This window comes from Quercus robur, chromosome 8 (assembly GCF_932294415.1).
Source record: "Quercus robur chromosome 8, dhQueRobu3.1, whole genome shotgun sequence".
In the NCBI taxonomy this organism is placed as follows: Eukaryota; Viridiplantae; Streptophyta; class Magnoliopsida; order Fagales; family Fagaceae; genus Quercus; species Quercus robur.
The window spans coordinates 23,732,274-23,751,382 of record NC_065541.1 but is presented as its reverse complement, the minus strand read 5'-3'; the positions used below and the strand labels follow the sequence as shown (position 1 = coordinate 23,751,382).

At 39.8% G+C, this 19,109-nt stretch overlaps 1 protein-coding gene across 1 annotated transcript; it reads left to right on the top strand.

Annotated features, from left to right (window-relative positions):
* The first annotated feature begins 14,394 nt into the window (after nt 1-14,394).
* LOC126695042 (uncharacterized) lies at nt 14,395-18,104 on the top strand. Its single transcript, XM_050391650.1, has 4 exons — nt 14,395-14,613; nt 16,442-16,663; nt 16,837-16,949; nt 17,459-18,104. Exons 1-4 carry the CDS (start codon nt 14,428-14,430, stop codon nt 17,808-17,810), a joined length of 873 nt encoding a protein of 290 aa, XP_050247607.1. The 5' UTR covers nt 14,395-14,427; the 3' UTR covers nt 17,811-18,104.
* Nucleotides 18,105-19,109: the final 1,005 nt, after the last annotated feature.

Sequence of the window (19,109 nt, the reverse complement as noted above, 5' to 3'; positions counted from 1 at the left end):
GTATCTACTCTAAAATCTGAATCAACAAAAATAAAAATATAAAATTCTCAACTCATTAAAATCAAATGTCTACTCACTGTCACGTCATCTAGTTCAAGTCTTAGCATTGGCCTTTTTAAATTAAAGGTAATTTAAATAAATAATGAAAGAAGCCAACTCATTTCCCACTAAAATTACGGTTTCCAAGCAATTTGATACAGTTTTCCAATCAATCTAATAAACTTCTTTCCAGTCCTTTACTTTGTCTTGCTAACCCACTTCTCAATTTTCGTCTCTTCCTCTCCCCACTTCTCTGCCTATGTCTTCCCCAGTTCCTCAAAAATCTGTAACAACAAAGTCTCTCTTTTACAAGTTCGGTCTTTCATTCACTCTACCTCTTTCTTTCTTCCAAAAGTGGAATTTTTGGTTTTGTAAGTTTAAAAAACAAGAGTGTTCACCGGTTACCTTTTGCATTTCTCTCCTTCTTTTTGCTGGGTTTTCTTGGCTTACTCAAATTTGCATTTTGTGTTTCGGCCCGGTATCCATTTACCGGCCAAAACAATCGGAATTTGCCAGTACGATCGGTATTTTTTTCGATACGAAATAGGGGGTCTACCTATACCGGTGCACTAGCTGGTACGGTACGATATTGACTTCTTTGGTTTCTGTGATGGAGCTTTGCTACTTGCTTACTCTTATCAGGGTGTTTTCTTCCTTAAAAGGCACCTAGGATCCCAGGGTGGCCAATGCGTCAGCGAACCAATTTTCATTTTTCTGGGTGTACTTCACACTAAAGGTCTGAAATTTCCCTTCTACCTTCTGTGCCTAAGTTTGATAAGATGCCAGGCTTTATTCCCTTAATGCAAAGTCTCCTTTGACTTGAGAAACTACATGGTTAGAATCTCCCAGCACTCTCATATGCTTGATCCCCATACCAAGTGTTATGGCTAGCCCGGTCAAGTACTCCTCATACTCAGCGGCATTGTTTGAGCAAGGGAACTCAATTTTTAAGGATAATGGCATGGTGTCCCCATCTTCACAGCTCAGCACAACTCCTATGCCATTTGAGGCTGCCGTTGCTAACCTATCAAACCTCATGGTCCACTTCCTTTCTAGGAGCTTTATCACTACCACTTCTCCCAGGATTTCCTCGTTTAACGGGTATTCTTCTTCTCCAGGGAACTAGACTAGCAGATTTGCTATAGCCTAGTTCTTAATAGCCTTAGGGGTCCTTAAGCTAATATCATATTGAGATAGTAGCATAAGCCATTATGCTACCTTTTCGATCAACAAGGGCTGATGGAGGAGTGCCTTTATAGGATAAGACTTTGTTACTAGGATGATTTGATGGGCTAAAAAGTAACGTTTCAACCTTTGAGATGCATAAATAACCACCAAACATGCCCTCTCTATCTTGGGATACCTTGTTTCCGTATCTTTTAAGGCCCTACTCACATAGTAAATGGGCTCTTTATTTCCTTTGTCATCTTTTTAGGCCAGCAATGCCCTTATTGCTTGAGAGTTAGATGCTAAATATAATAGTAGAGGCCACCCACGTATTGACGCTTATAGGGTAGGTAGATGATTCATGATCTGCTGGATCCTTTGGAAGGCTTCCTATTGTTCAGGCCCCCAGGTGAACTCAACTCCCTTTTTTAACAGTTTGGTTAGTTCACTTATGATCGAGGCTAGACCTGGTACAAACCTTCTGATGTAGGAGACCCTTCTTAAGAAACTTTTGAGCTCCCTAACTGTTGTGGGCTTCTTCATGGTTGCTATGGTAGTGGCTTTGGCTGAATCTACACTTATGCCTTTATGATGTACCAGGAATCCGAGGAACTTTCCAACGGATACCCCAAAAGCACATTTCTAGGGGTTCATGCACAGCTTGTACATCCTGCATCTTTCAAAAACTCGTTTAAGGACTTGGAAGTGTCCTGCCTTGGTCTTTGATTTCACAAAAATGTCATGTACATAATCTTCCATCTCTTGATGCATCATATTATGGAAGATGGCTATCACGGTATGCTGTTTTTTCGGCATCTTTAGCAGCCATCCAAATTTGATTATATCCACTATATCCATCCATGAATAAGAACATGGAACTTCCTGCAGCTAAGTCTATGAGGAGATTAATGTTAGGTAAAGGAAATTCATCCTTTGGATATGCTTTGTTTAGGTTGCGAAAATCCACGCAACATCAGATTTGGCCATTCTTTTTCTTTATAGGAACTATGTTGGAAAGCCACTTAGGGTGTTGGATAGGCTTAATGAACCCTGCCGCCAGCAACTTCTTGACTTCTTGAGTGATTTGAGCTTTTATCTCGGTGTGGAAGACCCTAGTTGGTTGGATTACTGGCTTAGTCCCCAGATCTACATTGAGGGAATGGACCACCAGCCTGGGATTTAGGCCAGACATCTCATCATATGTCCATACAAACACCTCTACATATCTTTTCAGTAATCCCACTAACTGCTCATTTTCCTTTACTAATAACTGGTTACTGATAAAAACAAGTCTTGGAGGTCCTGGGTTAGCCCTCAGGTTTACTTCTTCTAACTCCTCTTTGGGTTGAATCTGTGCTTCCTTCTCCACATCCTCTAGGATCTCCTTTTGAGCCATCATGTAGTCTGGTGGTCTGGGACCCTCTTGTAGAGTGCATTCAAGTCTCGCGTATTTTCATGAGTGATATATCAACCTACCTCCGGGTTCTTGGATTACTACACATTCTAGGATCACTACACATTCTAGGATCCTGAGGAACTAGCTTCCTTCTTTCGCTTTTTCCTATCCAGGAGGTTCCTTAGGTCATGGGTACCCCCTCCTTCTTCTTCTTCCAAAACAGGTGCCCTTGGGGTTCCTGGTGTGGGATACTCATCATCTGGTACTAACTCATTATAAAACATTGTTTCTATGAAGTTCACTTCTCCTTGATTGAAGAGATTTGGATTGGCAGGGATCCTTATGGGTCTCCCATTTAGTCTCCCTTTGACACATTAGTGGCACATTGAAGGGATGAGGCAGTGCTTGTGGAGCCAAGGTCGCCCTAACAAAATGTGATTAGAAACTTCTGAGTTGATCACATAAAACCGAGTCAGAGCTACTATTAGACCTACCTTTAAAGCCAATTGCACGTACCCTTCAGTGGATTCTACAGCTCCTCCAAATCCCGTTATCTCCACTGGAGCCCCTAGGATCCTTTTGCCAGCCATGCCAACAACCTCCAAGGTACTCAAGGCAATGAAGTTGAGTGAAGCCCCTATGTCTATTAGTACTCTCTTGATCTAAACACCATTTATGGTGGCTGTCAAATAAAGGGGTCTTCGATGATCCAGGTACTCAACCTTCATATCTTCATCTGTGAAAGTTATTACATTAGTTGTTTATAGGAAAGCCTGACTCACATGAGATTCTGCAATGAAACACTCCACCCCTGAGTCTGCTGCTATGAGGGACTTTGTCGCAATCCTTCTTGCTTCTGGTCCAAATCCTAGTTGGTAGAATAGGGACTTGAACTTGGGGTTCTTCTGGAGGGTTTTGACTGTGTTTGGATGGAAAGACCCTTCTGACTCTTCCGTCTTTGCATCAGTCAGGTTCCCATGAATTACTACATCCACTACTCCCATTCCCTTATGATTGGGCGAAGGGTTTCTTTGCACCTCTGGTTCCCGTTAGGTAAGGTCCAGGGTTCCCTCCTTGAGTTTCTTGTGAAAATGTCTTCGGAGGGTCCAGGAATCCTTGGTGGAATGCTTGACATAGTTGTGGATCTTGTAAAACAAGGGGTTTTTTCTATCCTCTTTAGTAGGTGGCCTTGACACGGTGAATGACCTAACAACTCCATCTCCAATCCACTTATCTAGGACATGGTTCAGCTCCTCCATAGTACATGGGATCACAGGTGGTTCCGAGGTCACTTTTCCTTTAGGCTTCTTCCTCTTTTCTCCTACCAAAGCTACCATGGCCTAGGAAACTGGTACCCTTTTTGTTTTTATGGTTAATGTTGTCCTTCTGTTTCTTTGCAGCAAGTCAGCAAACTGGGTTATGCATAAGTTCTCCAGGTTAAGTCTGTAAAAAAAGAGCATGTTGGATATACAGGTCTCCATGAGCTCTTTTTCTTCATGGTTTCCATAACAGTCTAGGGAGACATCTTCGAATCTTTCAATAAATTGGATGTGATCCTCCCCAGGCCTTTGCTTTACCATCTAAAGGTTTTGGAAAGTGACTTTATCCTCACCTGGGTAGTACTTTGCATAGAATCTCTCCATCATCTCATCACAAGTCTTGATGAACCTGGGCCTCAAGGTGGTGTACTACGTATATGCTCTGTCCACTAGTGACTTAGCGAATATCCTTAAACATAGTTCTTTATCCCCTACATAGGGATCAATGGTGTGAATAAATCTACTTACGTGCTTTATAGCACTCCCATTCCTCCCATCAAACGAGTGGAATTTTGGGGGTTTATATCCTTTGAAGTAAGGTTTGCTGAGGAGTTCTACTAGGAATGAGGGATCCCGAGAAAATTACTTGGGGACCTTTGAGAGCTTCTCCCTTTCTTGTTCAAGAAGGGCATTTAATCTACTAAAGTGAAATATTGGGGACTGGCTCCCCCTCATATTGCTAACCCTCATTCTAGTTAGACCCTTTCCTAGTTGACCAAAGGAGGGGCATTGTCTCTAATCTCCTGGGTTCTTACTTCTTTGAGGAGAATGATCTACTACTGGAGGTCCTTCATCATCTTTGCCATTCAGACCATGGGGTTTGACTCTCGCATCTCGTACCTTTGCCCTAAGGCAATTTCGTGTTCTACTAGGGGTACCTTATTCCTCTGCCTAGAAGCCACTTCATTTTCTCCCATGGGCTTTGATGCCGCGGGTGGCAGGTTAGTACCCTTGCTGTTCCTTGGCCTTGGGGCCATGCTTTGCGAAGGAACTACTTCTTCCTTCTTCTTTGCCCAATCCCCAGTGGAGTTACCTTAAAATGTGGGTTCTTATTTTGGACAATACCCAGGCCCAAGTGGAATCAAGGATCCTGGGCCCCCAAAGAGATAATTGTTGTTTGACGGACTGGGCTTGGTTCACCGCAGCTATATTGGGCTGATTACGAACCAAGTTATGCACAAAACATGGATCTTACAACACATACATATTCATACATACAAATATATGCGTATTGTAAAGTACATGGCCAAGGAATAGTAAAGAAATAAAGAAAAAGCAAGTAAAGACGTCAAGGATCCTTAGAAAATAGAGTGATATTTCATTATCTTGAGTTTTAGTACATTGGACCCTTCTTTCCACTAGGATGTGTCACAAGGTTCAAATAAGTTCAAAAGTCACAGACTTAGATAACTCTCTATAGGCTTCCAAGACTTGTGAGGTTTGAATCCCTTTGAATCTAAGTGTATTCTCTTGTACCTGTCTTAGGATCCCTCATAGTATTTTTCCATTTTTTATTTTATTTTTTTGAGATTTAAAGGAGTTTTCCAGAGGGTCTTTATGTTTTGATTCCTTATTGCTGAATGAATTTTGTTGATGGCTTGATCTCCTTTTATAGTACCTTCCTAGAGTTTTTGGTGTACCATTGATTCCCTCTATTTGCTGCCTTGGGTACCAGAACCAATGTTGTGTCAGCCACATTGGTGGCTAGTCTTTTCCTTATTTTCTCACTACATTCTTCTTTTGAGGTTTCTCCCCAAACAGTCCCCAATTGACCTTCCTCTTTTGGGGGGTCCTATGGGCTGACTTTCAATCTTCTCTTCCCAAAACTTCTAGATGGACCTTTTCAAACCCCACCTTTTGGCTGCTTCACCTTTTGTTATTTTCTCTAAATGGGTAGATTCCTTCCTATCAAGCTGAAAGATCCTCAACTACCTTCCTTCATGGTTCACCCTCCAGCGTTCCTCGAGGTACCAGGCTTCTTTTTATCAAATGTTGATTCCTAAGTCATTAGCTTTTTTTTTTTTACTCATAGGCGACTGATGGGACATGCCTATCTTCGTTCCTTGTGTCCATGAGCATGCTCCATTGAGCTGTCAAAATCCCAGCTGATCCTTTCCTATATTTCCTGAGGATCTCCCTAGTTCTAGCAATCCCAAAGTATTCCCTTTTTGGGCTCCCCAAAGAACTCTCCTCACAAAGGCTGGGTTGAGCTTCCTTTTTTCCTTTTTCTAAGGCCCCAAAGCTTGCCCATTCATGAGTTTGGGCTTCCTCCTACTCATTTTAGTTGGCGGATTGGACCTTGCCTATCTTCAAGGGCCCCTTTAGTTTTAGATTTGAACAAATTGGGCATTTCGGGTACTTGTATATCCTCCTTTGTCCTTTTTGAGGTTTTTCACATATCCTTATTGAGTTGGATGCACTTGTTATGGTTTTGCTGTCTCTACTCTATCCAAAGTTCATTCCACTTGGTCCCTTGTGGATAATTTCAAATTTCTATTATGAATGTTCCACTCACGCACAGGTCAAGCATGTATTCACTATTCAGGAAAGCAAACAAGTGTATGTAGGGCTGTCCATCCCACTCACTCGTACCCGACTCGCTGCAACCTAATCCGACTGCTCCGGCGGTCAGATGTAGGTCCCAAGCTCCAAAACCCGACGCCGACGGGTCGGTTTCGGGTCCCCTCCTTCAAAACCCGTTAAACCCGACCCACCTAAAGAGAGAAAGATACCTGCGAATTCTCAAGCTTTCTGACGAGTTTTCTAGCATGATTTAGCAGATTTCGGCAACCAAAACAATTAGATCTGGAATAAATACACTTGATCCAGCGATTCTGGGCACGATTTAGGGGAAAAATCATCAAGTTTGACGAAATCTCTACTAGATCTAGCTAGATCTCATCGGATCTTGGATGAATCAGGCAAGATCTCGCCAATTTTTGGCTTTTTTCCATGGTTTCCGGCGGGGTTCGGCTTCATCTAAAATCGATGCTCACCTGACTAGAAACCGACCCATGAAACCCGACCCTTTTATGGGTCGGTTGTGAGTTAGGCACCTGCCTACCTGATCTTCGGCAGGTTGGTTGTGGGTTGGGCACAAACTTGACCCGCTCAACTCGTGGACAGTCCTAGGTGTATGGCTACCTTGGCTGATCTAGGGAGATGACACAGACCGAGGATTTTGTTTTGTTTGAAACTACCTTACTTTTATTTGTTGTACTATGTTTTTAATAACTTAGAGGACACTAGTCTCAATCTTATTCTTGTTACTTCATAGTTCATGTATCTCCTTAGTCACCAATATTTTTTTTTTTTTTTTTGAGAAGAAAAGGAACCACTTTATTCATGTATGGAAAAATTATGAAGTTACATCAACATAAACTAGATAGGTAATGTCGGCTGGAACTGATTCCATCCAAACAGATAAAGGAGATGACATTCTAGCTCTCCTAGCTAAAGCATGTGCAACACCGTTGCCTTGCCGCCTAACATGAGAGAAAGAACAAGTTTGGAACACACCCCTTAAGGCTTTACAATCTTTAATAATATGACCGATATTAGACCGGTCTAGGCAAAGGCCTACAAGTGCTTTAAACACAATCTCAGAATCACCCTCAAATACTGCCTTTCTCAAGCCCAACTCCTCCATGAAAATCATCGCTCTCCTTGCTGCCATTGCCTCCAAGACTTCCACCATCGGCGGTATCCCAATTTTCTCTGCTAGAGATCCCATGACTTGGCCCCGATCATTCCGCACCACAACACCAATGCCTGCTTTCTCTTCATCCACAAAACAGGCCCCGTCATAATTTACCTTATACTTTCCACCATCTGGTGGTACCCACCGATGGGAGTGGGTCAGTTTTCTGTCAGACCTACCATGAAACTCAGAATTTCCATGAAACTCAGCTAGCAATGCCGCTGCCGCTTTAGTGATCTTCTCAGGCGGTTGGTGTTGCTCGTTGAAGTGCTTCTTATTATGCCTAGACCAGATCATCCAAGCAGACACCATAAACAACTCCATATTTACGTCCTGCTGCCTAGCCGAGAATACCAGGTCTGCAAACACGCCCGTCCTCTGTTCTGAGTTTCTAAGATTCTTGAACCCTTACCCCCAACAGCCCAGCACCTGATCACAGTCCCAAAGAGCATGTTGGACCGTTTCCTTTGCTCTGTTACAGTTGCTGCATAACGGTGACTGCACCACCTTCCGCCGATGCAAATTTGCCAACGTTGGGAGTGATTCGGTGCATGCTCGCCAACCAAAGTGTTTTACCTTGTTTGGGATTTTCAAACTCCACAACCACTTCCAAAATTTCCTTGAATCATCAGAGTTTGACCCCGACGCAGCATCCCTGTTTTCCATCTCGTCTAAAAGTTGGTACCTTGTCTTTACCGAGTAGTTTCCATCCCGGCTGCGTGGCCAAACGGTGCAGTCTTCCTGTGGCGTTCTGCACAGTGGGATAGCCTTAATTCTTTGAGCCAGATATGGAGAAATTTTCTGGTCAATCAATTGGCCATTCCACTCCATAGTTGTTTGGTCTATTAGTGAGCTAACCGTGAAATCATCCATATATTCCAGCATGCGTGGTACTGCTTTGGTTGGAAGGCAGCCCGGAATCCATCTGTCTTCAAACACCCTATTCTGTGATCCATCACCAACCCTCCATAACATCCCCTTCTCAATGACATGCCTTGCTTTAAGGATACTTTGCCATGCATAGGAGCCTTTCTTGCTTTTTGCCTCCATTGCCGAACCCGTGGGAAAATATTTTGTGCTGAAAACCTTAAATAGAAGTGAATTTCTATCCGTTTGTAGTCTCCAAATTTGTTTAGCAAGCATAGCCTCATTGAATCTCACCAAATCTTTGAACCCCATACCCCCCTCCTCTTTCGGTTTGCATAACACCTCCCAACTCTTCCAATGAATTTTTCTTTGACTACCACGTTCACCCCACCAAAATTTTCTGATTTGCATTTCAATCTCCCTGCACAAACCCATCGGCAACTTGAAACAACTCATTGCAAATGTAGGGATAGCTTGCACCACCGCCTTGAGCAAAATCTCTCTCCCCGCTTGAGATAGAAGCTTTTCCTTCCATCCTTGAAGCTTTGCCCACACCCTCTCTTTAATATAAGTGAGACTTGCCTTTTTATTTCTACCAACCACAACGGGCAATCCAAGGTATTTTTCATATTCCTTGATTTCTGGAACTCCTAGGAAGCTTATGATGTTTCTCTTCATTTCTTCAGGCACTGCTTTGCTGAAGAAAAGGGTTGTCTTCTCCCGGTTTATTTGTTGACCTGATGCCCCTTCATAAAGAGATAAGATGTGATGAATGGCTTGCAACTCCTCCATCCTTGCTCGGCAAAACAACAAAGTGTCATCTGCAAAAAATAGGTTAGTAATTTTTGGTCCATTTTTACATAATGAAAAACCCCGAATAGCATTGTCCCTTGCAGCATGTTGGATCAATCTATTCAACCCCTCCGAGCACAGTAAGAAAAGGTATGGTGATAATGGGTCCCCCTGACGAATTCCCCTAGATGGATAGATTTCGCCTTTGGGTTCCCCATTAACTAAGATTGAATAAGACACCATGCTGATACATTCATAGATGAGGTTCACCCAAGCATCACAAAAACCCATTTTTTTCATAATTGCAATCAAAAATCCCCACTCCACTCTATCATATGCTTTACTCATGTCTAACTTTAAGGTCATGAAATCTGCTTTCTTCGACTTTTGTGTCTTCATATGGTGTAACAAGTCAAAGGCCACCAAAATATTATCTGAAATAGCCTTATTTGATTGGAATGCACTTTGTGACTCAGAGATCAAATGTGGCAGGACTTTTTTAAGTCTATTTGCAATAACCTTTGAAGCTAACTTATATATGACATTGCAAAGGGATATGGGGCGAAATTCAGAAACAACAGTAGGACTTTTTACTTTGGGGATTAAAGTAATGAACGTGTGATTAATAGATGGAGGAATAAAACCTGAGTTTAGACAATTTAGGATAGCTGTTGAGACATCATCTCCAATAGAGTTCCAGAACTTTTGATAAAACAAAGGGGGTAAGCCATCGGGTCCTAGTGCCTTTAGTGGTCCCATCTGTCGAAGTGCCTCATCAATTTCAGCCCTATCATATTCAGCAGCTAGCATGGTATTTTGTTCCTCTGTGATGATAGAAGGAACTACCCTTAGAACTTCCTCCATGTTTGTTGGTGAGGCCGTTGTAAATAATTGGTGGTAGTAGTCAACCAAAATATTTGAAATCTCCTCTTCATTTGTGCATACCACCCTTGCTTCATTTTTCAACTCCTCAATCCTATTCCTCTTATATCTATGAGAAGCCCGATTGTGAAAAAATTTTGTGTTCTGGTCCCCCTCCTTAAGCCACAAAGCTCTTGATCTTTGTTTCCACATCTTCTCCTTCTTGATTAATAACCCATTTATGTCCCACTTCAACTGATTAACTGCATCCATTGTCCCCCCTCTAATGGCCCTTTGTTCCGCTTGCCTCAATTGTTGTTTTTTTTTCCTTCAAGGACCGAGTAATACTCCCAAAGGACACACGGCTCCACTGCTTCAGTTTTTCTTGACACTTCTTGACACCCTCTTATTTTTCCCTCTACTTGAACCACCGGATTACCTGAAAAATGTTTTCTCCACGCCAAGTCCACAACTTCACTACATCTTGTATCCTCAAGCCACATTTGCTCAAACCTCAATGGTCTTCGTTGTTTTATCTGAATTCCTTTTAGCCTAATAATCAAGGGCTTATGATCAGAGGACCCACATTCCAAATGTACCACCTTTGTTGCCGGAAACATGTCTAGCCAATCTGTTGTAGCAACTGCCCGATCAAGTCTTTCCCAAATAGTGTTACCCCTTCCTGACCCTTTATACCAAGTGTACTTCCCTCCCACCACAAAACCCAAATCTTTGAATTCACATTCATCAAGCACATCCCTAAAAGCTTCCATTTTGGTCTGAACCTACCTCCCAACTTTTCATCAATTCTCGTGATTTCATTAAAATCTCCCGCACACAACCAAGGGAGAGTGTACTTACTTCTTAATCTTCTCAGCTTTGCCCAGGATTCATGACGGTTTTTTGTGTCTGGCTCACCATAAAAACCGGTAAATCTCCATTCATCTTCCTTCCCCTTATTCACTACTCCATCCATATGGTTAGGGGAGTAGGTATCAATAGAGAAATCACACTCCTTCTTCCATAAGATAGCCATTCCACCTCCTCTGCCTACTCTCGAAACTTCAATCAAACCATCAAATTTGAGCCGTACCTTTATTTCCTCCAGCCTAGCTTTGTCAAGCCATGTTTCGGCTAGGAACACGACTAAGGGATCTTGTGCCCGGATCACATCTCCAAGCTCTTGCTCTGTCTGTGGGTTCCCAAGCCCACGACAGTTCCAACATAGGATATTCATGGCTCTTGGCGGGACTGATTTTCAGCCCTCGCCACTTCAGTTGTTGGTTCTTGATCATCCCGAGAAACCTGAATTTTCTTCCTAGGTAACTCGGATTCAAGGAGTTCATCACCTACCCGCTTCAAAGATTGCAAAGGACTAGCTACACGGGTAATACTTACTTCTTTTCTCTCTATTCTTTTCCACGTGGGGCTACTGCTTGCCAATGGCCTTTGTGTTTTACCTAGCACGTGAGTCACTTGCACTCTAGGGTTTCCCACATCCTTGTGCACGTGGTTATCCATTTCATTAATTTGGTCACACGCCTCCACTCCACTTCTGGAAAGAATTTGCTCAGCTCCAATATTTTCGGTTTCAATCTCCAAGTCAACAATAGATTCCGCATTTACTGCACCTCCACTGCCTGCGTCCTTCTTCAATTCAAATTTCATTAACTCCAAATCAATTTCCTTTATTTTCTTCTCAAAATAATCCCCTTGATTCTCAGCATTTACCATCTGTACCGGTTCCAGATTTTCATCCGTTGTACCTCTTTGTTTTGTAACGTCCATAACGTCTTCCTCTCTATTTATGGGATCATTAATTGCACCAGACCTGACTTCCACCGGACCGCCTCCCTCTGCCACCTTCTCCCCTGTCGTGTTGTAGCTCTTCCTCCGGTTTCCTCTGTTCTCAGTGTCCTTTTTTCTCGCTTCATAGTAACCCGGCACCACTACCAGCGAGTTGTTGAATACCGGTAATGAAGATGCACGTATCCAAGACTTATACTCTTGATCCTGTTTGGTTAAAGTGCCACTACTCTGTATCCACCGATCACAGTCTCTGTCAAAATGATCCAATCATCCACACCAGTAGCATACATTCGGGAGGCACTCATATTTAAAAGATGCCCATCCCTTCGACCCATCTTCAAGTGTAAAGACTCGTCCCCTGCAGAGAGGGAGGGTTGTGTTAACTGTAACTCTAATCCGCATTACGTTGCCTTGGTCTACCTCTGCTAAAGTTGGTTCTGTGCTGACTTTCCCTCCTGCTTCACAGAGCTTCTCAGCTACTTTGCGACTTAAATACTTGGTTGGAATGTCATGCACTTGCACCCACATTGTGACATGTTCAAAAACTAAATCCTAAACTGGAATGCTATAATCATACCGCTTGATCATCACCAAATGCTTATCAAAGCTCCATGGTTCTCCCTCCAAAATTTTCTCTACCTCTTCCTCATTATCGAAGATGAATAACATGGTATGGTTTCCCACGTTCTGCACCTTAAACCCATTCTTTGATCGCCAAATTGGGTTAAAAGTCCATATAACCGCGTCTGTGTTCAAAGCTCGTTTGGTCAAAAATTTTGCAGCTATGGTGATGTTCTTCGAGCTCTCAGTCACGGTCAATTTCACTTCACCACCTTCTCTATCATCTAATGACATGTTACCCCATTTCTTGACTAGTGTCTCCATATTCCTTACCACTCAGTGTTTCCCAATTCCCTGGAGAAAAAAACCCACAAGCCTCCAAGTAACAGTGTTATTGAAGGGACACACTTTCCTCTCTCCAAGGATACGACAATTCTACAGTATCAAGAGTTTAGAGGCAAGTCTACACTCGTGATACAGAGAAACTTTTAGAAGATGTTACCAATATTAATGTACATGGAAAATTTTAAAATAAACATAATTAGACTCATACTTTGTAATGATAATTTGTTTTATACTTGTGTGAGCTTAATTATGAATTATATATTTATATGTAATTAACGTAAATATTTCAATATAATAATTACAATCAAATCATAAAATTGGTAGTATCTTCTCAAAAAAAAAAAAAAAAAAAAGAGAGAAAAAATTAGTCGGAGTTACATGAGGAATACACAAGGTGTAATCTAAGGTATTATGAAATACTAAAGATTAAAATAGATAAAATAAAATTTAAAATAAATAGTAAAAATACTTTTAAATACTTCTAAACTCTCAGTTTTTTTTTTTTTTTTTTTAATTGGAATAGTATTTATTTATTTATTTTAAATATTGACAATAGAGTTTTAGTTTTAGTTTTTTCTTAAGAATCAAAGAGTTTTAGTTAAAGTATAACATGTTAATAGTTTTAATATGCATAAAATGAGTCATGTGGTGATTTTATGCCTACAACTTGTACAATACTACTTATGTTTAGGCACATTGGGCCATTTTTATTATTTTAAAAAATAATTACAATATATTATTAAAATATTAATAAAAATTATTTTAAATTACAAAAAAGTTCTAGCAACTTAAAATTGTTTTTGAACTACTTTTCAAAGGGTATCAATTAGCTAAATTGGTATAAATCTTATTATTGGAGATATTTTGGTTCAAGTCCACCATTATGTCATCAACTTAATGTGCATTTGAGAATGACTTTTAAGCCGGAGTATAGCTTATTACGTGCACTATTTGCAAGTCCCATATAAGTTCTCTAAGAAAAAAAAAATTATTTTAAGCTTCAATTAATTTTTTCTATCATTACTACGAGTCCCATTTAGCTTGTTTATGGTTAAAAAAAAAGTTGCTATTTTTCAAGCACCACTTCTTGATGCAAAAAATACAAGAAATTTATTTTATTTAACTTTTAAATTTTTAATTTTTATCTACACTACTTTTAACAAAAATGTAGTACACTGTATAAACACTATTGATAATATCTAAAAATTACCCAAAAAGATAAGAAACAGAATAAGAAAAAAAAATGTACAAAACAAACTCTGATCAATATATGGACATGTTTGGATAAGTAATTCTTAGATACTCTTGCATCATGAAAATAATATTTTCTTCCTTCACATTTATAATAGAGTCCTTCCTTTAAATTTATGTTGAAATTTATCATAAATATGAGATGAGTGGGGATCGTTTGATCTTATCTAAGAATTTTGCCGTAAGACAATTAATAGACACACTAGTGGGTACTGGGTAGTGGCCTAGTTGGGTAGTTCAAGGTTAGGCCCATACATTTTTGTATATATCCTTTTCCTATATACAATTACAAACCGATATGAACACGTATGCTTTGAGAGATGGCGGAGATGAAGAGCATGGGAGTGGTGGGCAGCGGTCAAATGGGCTCCGGAATAGCCCAGCTCGGCGCCGTCCACGGCCTCGACGTTTGGCTTATTGACTCTGATCCTCTTGCTCTTTCCAGAGCCTCCAAATCCATCTCTTCCTCTATCCAACGCTTAGTCTCTAAAGCCCAACTCTCTCAGGTTCTCTCTCTCTCTCTTTAGATTCCTAAGTAAGAAGAATTTTTTTTTTTTTTTTTTAAGGGTTAACATAATTAATGGGCATGAGTTGAGTCCACATGGAAGACCTATTTTAACTAGGCTGCTCATGCGTTTCTGAAATTGGGTCCTGCTGAATGGAGTTCTTAACATGGCCTTCGATCATAATTTTGTAATGGGTTCCTTTATACTGTGAGTGATCCTCGGTGTTTTCAGGATTTTCAAATAAGACTAATATCAATATGGCATTCAATGATTCAAAATTTTGGGGTCATTTGCTGATTTTACATTTACTAGAAAGCATAGTAGCATTTACTTGATACTGAAATTTCACCAGGGCTTTTTGGAAATGTTTACTGCGGCTTAGTGCCAGGGGAACTTAGAATCCTGACCTTAGTTCCTTTATGTGGTTGATGAACCTGACCATATATGAGCTTCTTTAAGAGATTCATTAAATAGGACATCCGGTCTAAAAGTACAAGGGAATGTTCCTTGACTTTGAGTCACTTTTGTTCCAAATTAATTTGGGGGCAGTCCTGCACTACTAACACATTTGGATACGGCTTTTGAAAATTGAAAACAGAAAACTAAAAATACTATAGAAAAATGATTTTTAAATATGTAAATAGTAACATGAAACCTATTTTTAATGAAAGATTTGTTAAAAAAAAAAAAAAGTTGTGGGTTTATGAACAGTGCACAGATCTAATGAACAGTACATAAACAGTGAAAACTGACTTCTCAAAAAAAAAAAAAAAAAAAAAAAAGGGCTAAAAACTGGGATTTTATGCTGTATCCAAATGGGAATTAAGTGTGAGTTTTTTTTTCTCCCATTGTCTTGAACCAGATAATAAATGTAAGCTTACTTGCACATTTAACCATAGAGGATGTGCCAGGCCATTGTCGAATATAAAAAAAAGGGTTAAGCTTGTGTCCCATGCATTAGTGCCATTGGACACATTGGGGTTCGGACACATGTCCAGTTTTGGACATGTGTCCAAATCTCAACGTTACTGCACTGGACACAAGCCGTGTCCAAAAAAAAAAAAAAGATGTGCAAGGCCTTTGTTGCTTGTTTATATGCCAAATATGATAATATATGGATACATGGGAATTATTCTTTAGAAGTTGCTCATTTTACTTCCCACCCTTCCCTTGGAGCCAAAAATTTATAAGGAAAAGAAAAATTGTTCATTGTATTTTCTGTTGAGGATACCAAATGCAGGTCCCCATAACATGGTTGGACGATGGATGCCTGCTGCCAGTTGGGTCTAATTGATTTATTTGATCTTATTTAATTTAGGGACTTGGTTTTATTTTCTGTTTGAAACTTTTAGAATAGACCATTCTGCTGACAAATTGAGTTTGAGGTTGCATTGTGGCAGTGACTTCCTTGCAAATCCTTGATGTTTTACCAATATGGATGCTGCACCCAACCCTAACTTACTCCCGTTTAGATTGCAAATCCCATTTAGCTTGTTTCTTTTTAGGATTAGAGGGATTAAACCATCTTCCTGGCTCAGCTGTCTTTGCATTTTACAAGATTGTAAGGACAGAATCACGTTTATATGATAAAACAAAAAGGGGGAAGTTCCAATGGTTGGTTGTAGATTCATGCAAGTTTATGCTGTTAAAAAATTACAATTTTGACAAAACTTGTTAAGAACAAAATTTGTGGGGATCGAGGGATATCCAGGTGGTTCCAGCACTTCTTGTGGTGATTCGGCATGGTGGTTTGAACCCAAAAAAAATTGTTACCAAAATTTTTCAATTCTATTCATCAATAAAAAAACATTTTGATTCTACTTAACAGGCAGCAGGTACAAGTGCCTTGAGACGATTGCAGTGTACAACAAACTTGGAAGAGCTTTGTTCAGCTGATGTTATCATTGAAGCTATTGTGGAATCTGAAGATGTGAAAAAGAAGTTATTTCTTGAACTAGATAAGATTGCAAAAAGTTCGGCTATTTTGGCATCTAATACAAGTTCCATCTCCATTACTCGTCTAGCATCTGTGACTAGCAGACCCCACCAGGTTATACTCAGAATATATTTCCTTGGCCTGAATTATGATTAAATATCTGATAATAATTGACTTGCTTAAGTTCAAGCAGAGTGTTCTCAACTTCTCTTTCTTTAAATGTTTATACTTATTTTACTACACAAGAAATCTGATTAGCTCAAACCAACATATTATTACCTTTGCAGGTGATTGGCATGCATTTCATGAATCCTCCTCCTATTATGAAACTGGTTGAGATTGTGCGGAGTGCAGACACATCAGATGAAACATTTAATGCAACAAAAGCCTTGGCCGAGAGGTGATTGACCGAAATTTCATGTAATGCAAAAAATATTATTATTTTTGTTCCCCTAGCAGACTGTCTTCTCCAGCTGCCCCTAATTCCCATAGGGTCAACTGACCCCGGTCCTGTCTACCTAAGTAATACAGAAAATAAACTTTAATCTCTCTCTCTCTCTCTCTCTCTCTCTCACACACACACACACACACACACACATAACAAATTCTGGCATGGTTAGCATGTTCATGTGTGTACATCTGCTCACCTGATATGGCTGCTAAAAATTGTCTCTGTGAATTGACAATAAAAATAATTCGATTGTGGCATATGTCCCTTCTTTCCTATGTTTTTATGTAGCTCTACCTACTAGTTATTTATCCTCTTTTTTCCCCTCCCATTCAAAGCATATTTATTTTTCCCCTAGGAGGAGCGGGTTGTTTATAAATGTTAATAGATATTTATTAATGGTGATAGATTATTATAGTCTTGTTCTGTTGATAATTGTCTGGTGATTGTGAATATTGTAGGTTTGGCAAGACAGTCATATGCTCTCAGGATTATTCTGGCTTCATTGTAAACCGGATCCTAATGCCTATGATAAATGAGGCATTTTTCACTCTCTATACTGGTGTAGCAACAAAGGAAGACATTGATACTGGTATGAAGCTAGGAACAAACCATCCAATGGGTCCTCTGCAGCTTGCAGATTTCATCGGTTTGGATGTCTGCTTGTCAATAATGAAAGTTCTTCATGCTGGTCTTGGGGACAGTAAATATGCTCCCTGTCCTCTTCTTGTGCAATATGCTGATGCAGGTCGACTTGGAAGAAAATGTGGTCTTGGGGTGTATGACTACCGTAAACCATCACCTCGACTTTGAGCAGTTCTCATTTTGAGAATGATAAAGTTCTCGGTGTCTGTCCATGGCTTACCTTAGTCAAGTTGATTGGGTGACAGATTCCTGCAGATGAGTATCAGTATGCCTACTCATTCCTGAACAATTTGGGCACTTAGTCATGTGGCATATCAAATAATGGACCTCTTAACCACTGCTTCTCTGTCCATATTACATAATGTTTTAGATTCCTTTTGGTTTAGAGAAATGATACTCCTACAACCATTTAAATAAAGAAATAGAAAATGGTACTCCTACAACCATTTTAGTTTGTCTCAAGAGACTCCCATCCCTCACTTTCAATTGAGGACTTGGAAGGGCTGGGTCCTAAGTAGCGGTTCTCTTTTTTACTAAATCTTATTTTAGAAAAAAAAAAAAAAAATACCCTGCTTTGTTTACCTCTGTTATTGTCTAAATCCCATATTGCAAAAGGAATACCAGCTGTGTCCTAGGCTCGCCATGGATACTATAATCAAGAAGAACAAACAACAAAGAAAGTCAATAACTGGTCATAAAACAGATTACGGTTACAGATCAACACAAAACTAAACAATTAGCTCAAATCCATGTGATGTTCATGGAAAATTTGAAAGCCATCGACACTTGGCTCTGTTTTGTTGAGAGGACGACAAATTGGGTGGATGGAAAGTGTTGGGAGAATGAAAATGTGAGAACCTCATGAATCATGATAATAGCAAACTTTAGTAAAGCTGTATTTCGTCTTTTGTGAATGGAATGCAGATTCTTTTTCATAGTCTGGTATTAAAAAAAAAAAGGATTTATTTATTTATTTGTTAAGTTGTAAATTTCTTGTATTTGTGTTTAGTTTTATTCCTTATCAATTTCTTTGTAATTCAAGCTTAAATTTTTTGTATTTGTAGGCTTTGTTTGTAATTGGGTTGGACATGTGTTCAAGATGGTGTTGTTGATGTGCAACTTTGCATCCCACGAGTTGGAGTTTTGGCTACGTTACAAGCATTTGAAAAGTTGCTTGGACACAATTCTCGAGAGTGGGTCACTTGAATTTCACAACTGAGAATTAAATTGAAGAAAAATTTGTATGTGTTTGGATATGACTGAAACCTGTTTTTACGTTTTCATTTCACGTTTATTTTTTTTTTTTTTTTTTTTTTTTTTCAGCGTGTGAACAGTGAATTTACTGTGCAGAGACAAAAATAACTGTTCATACTGTAGCAGTACTGTTCACATACTGTAGCAGCACTATTCACACATTTAAAAATATTAAAAATGGGTTCCACGGTAATTTTCACACATTTAAAAATT

Excerpts from the sequence above, each read along its gene's own strand:
- LOC126695042 (XM_050391650.1), top strand. The coding sequence starts at position 14,428 with ATGGCGGAGATGAAGAGCATGGGAGTGGTGGGCAGCGGTCAAATGGGC. Across the intron at positions 14,614-16,441 it reads CTAAAGCCCAACTCTCTCAG|GCAGCAGGTACAAGTGCCTT; the intron begins GTTCTCTCTCTC and ends TCTACTTAACAG. Across the intron at positions 16,664-16,836 it reads TGACTAGCAGACCCCACCAG|GTGATTGGCATGCATTTCAT; the intron begins GTTATACTCAGA and ends TTACCTTTGCAG.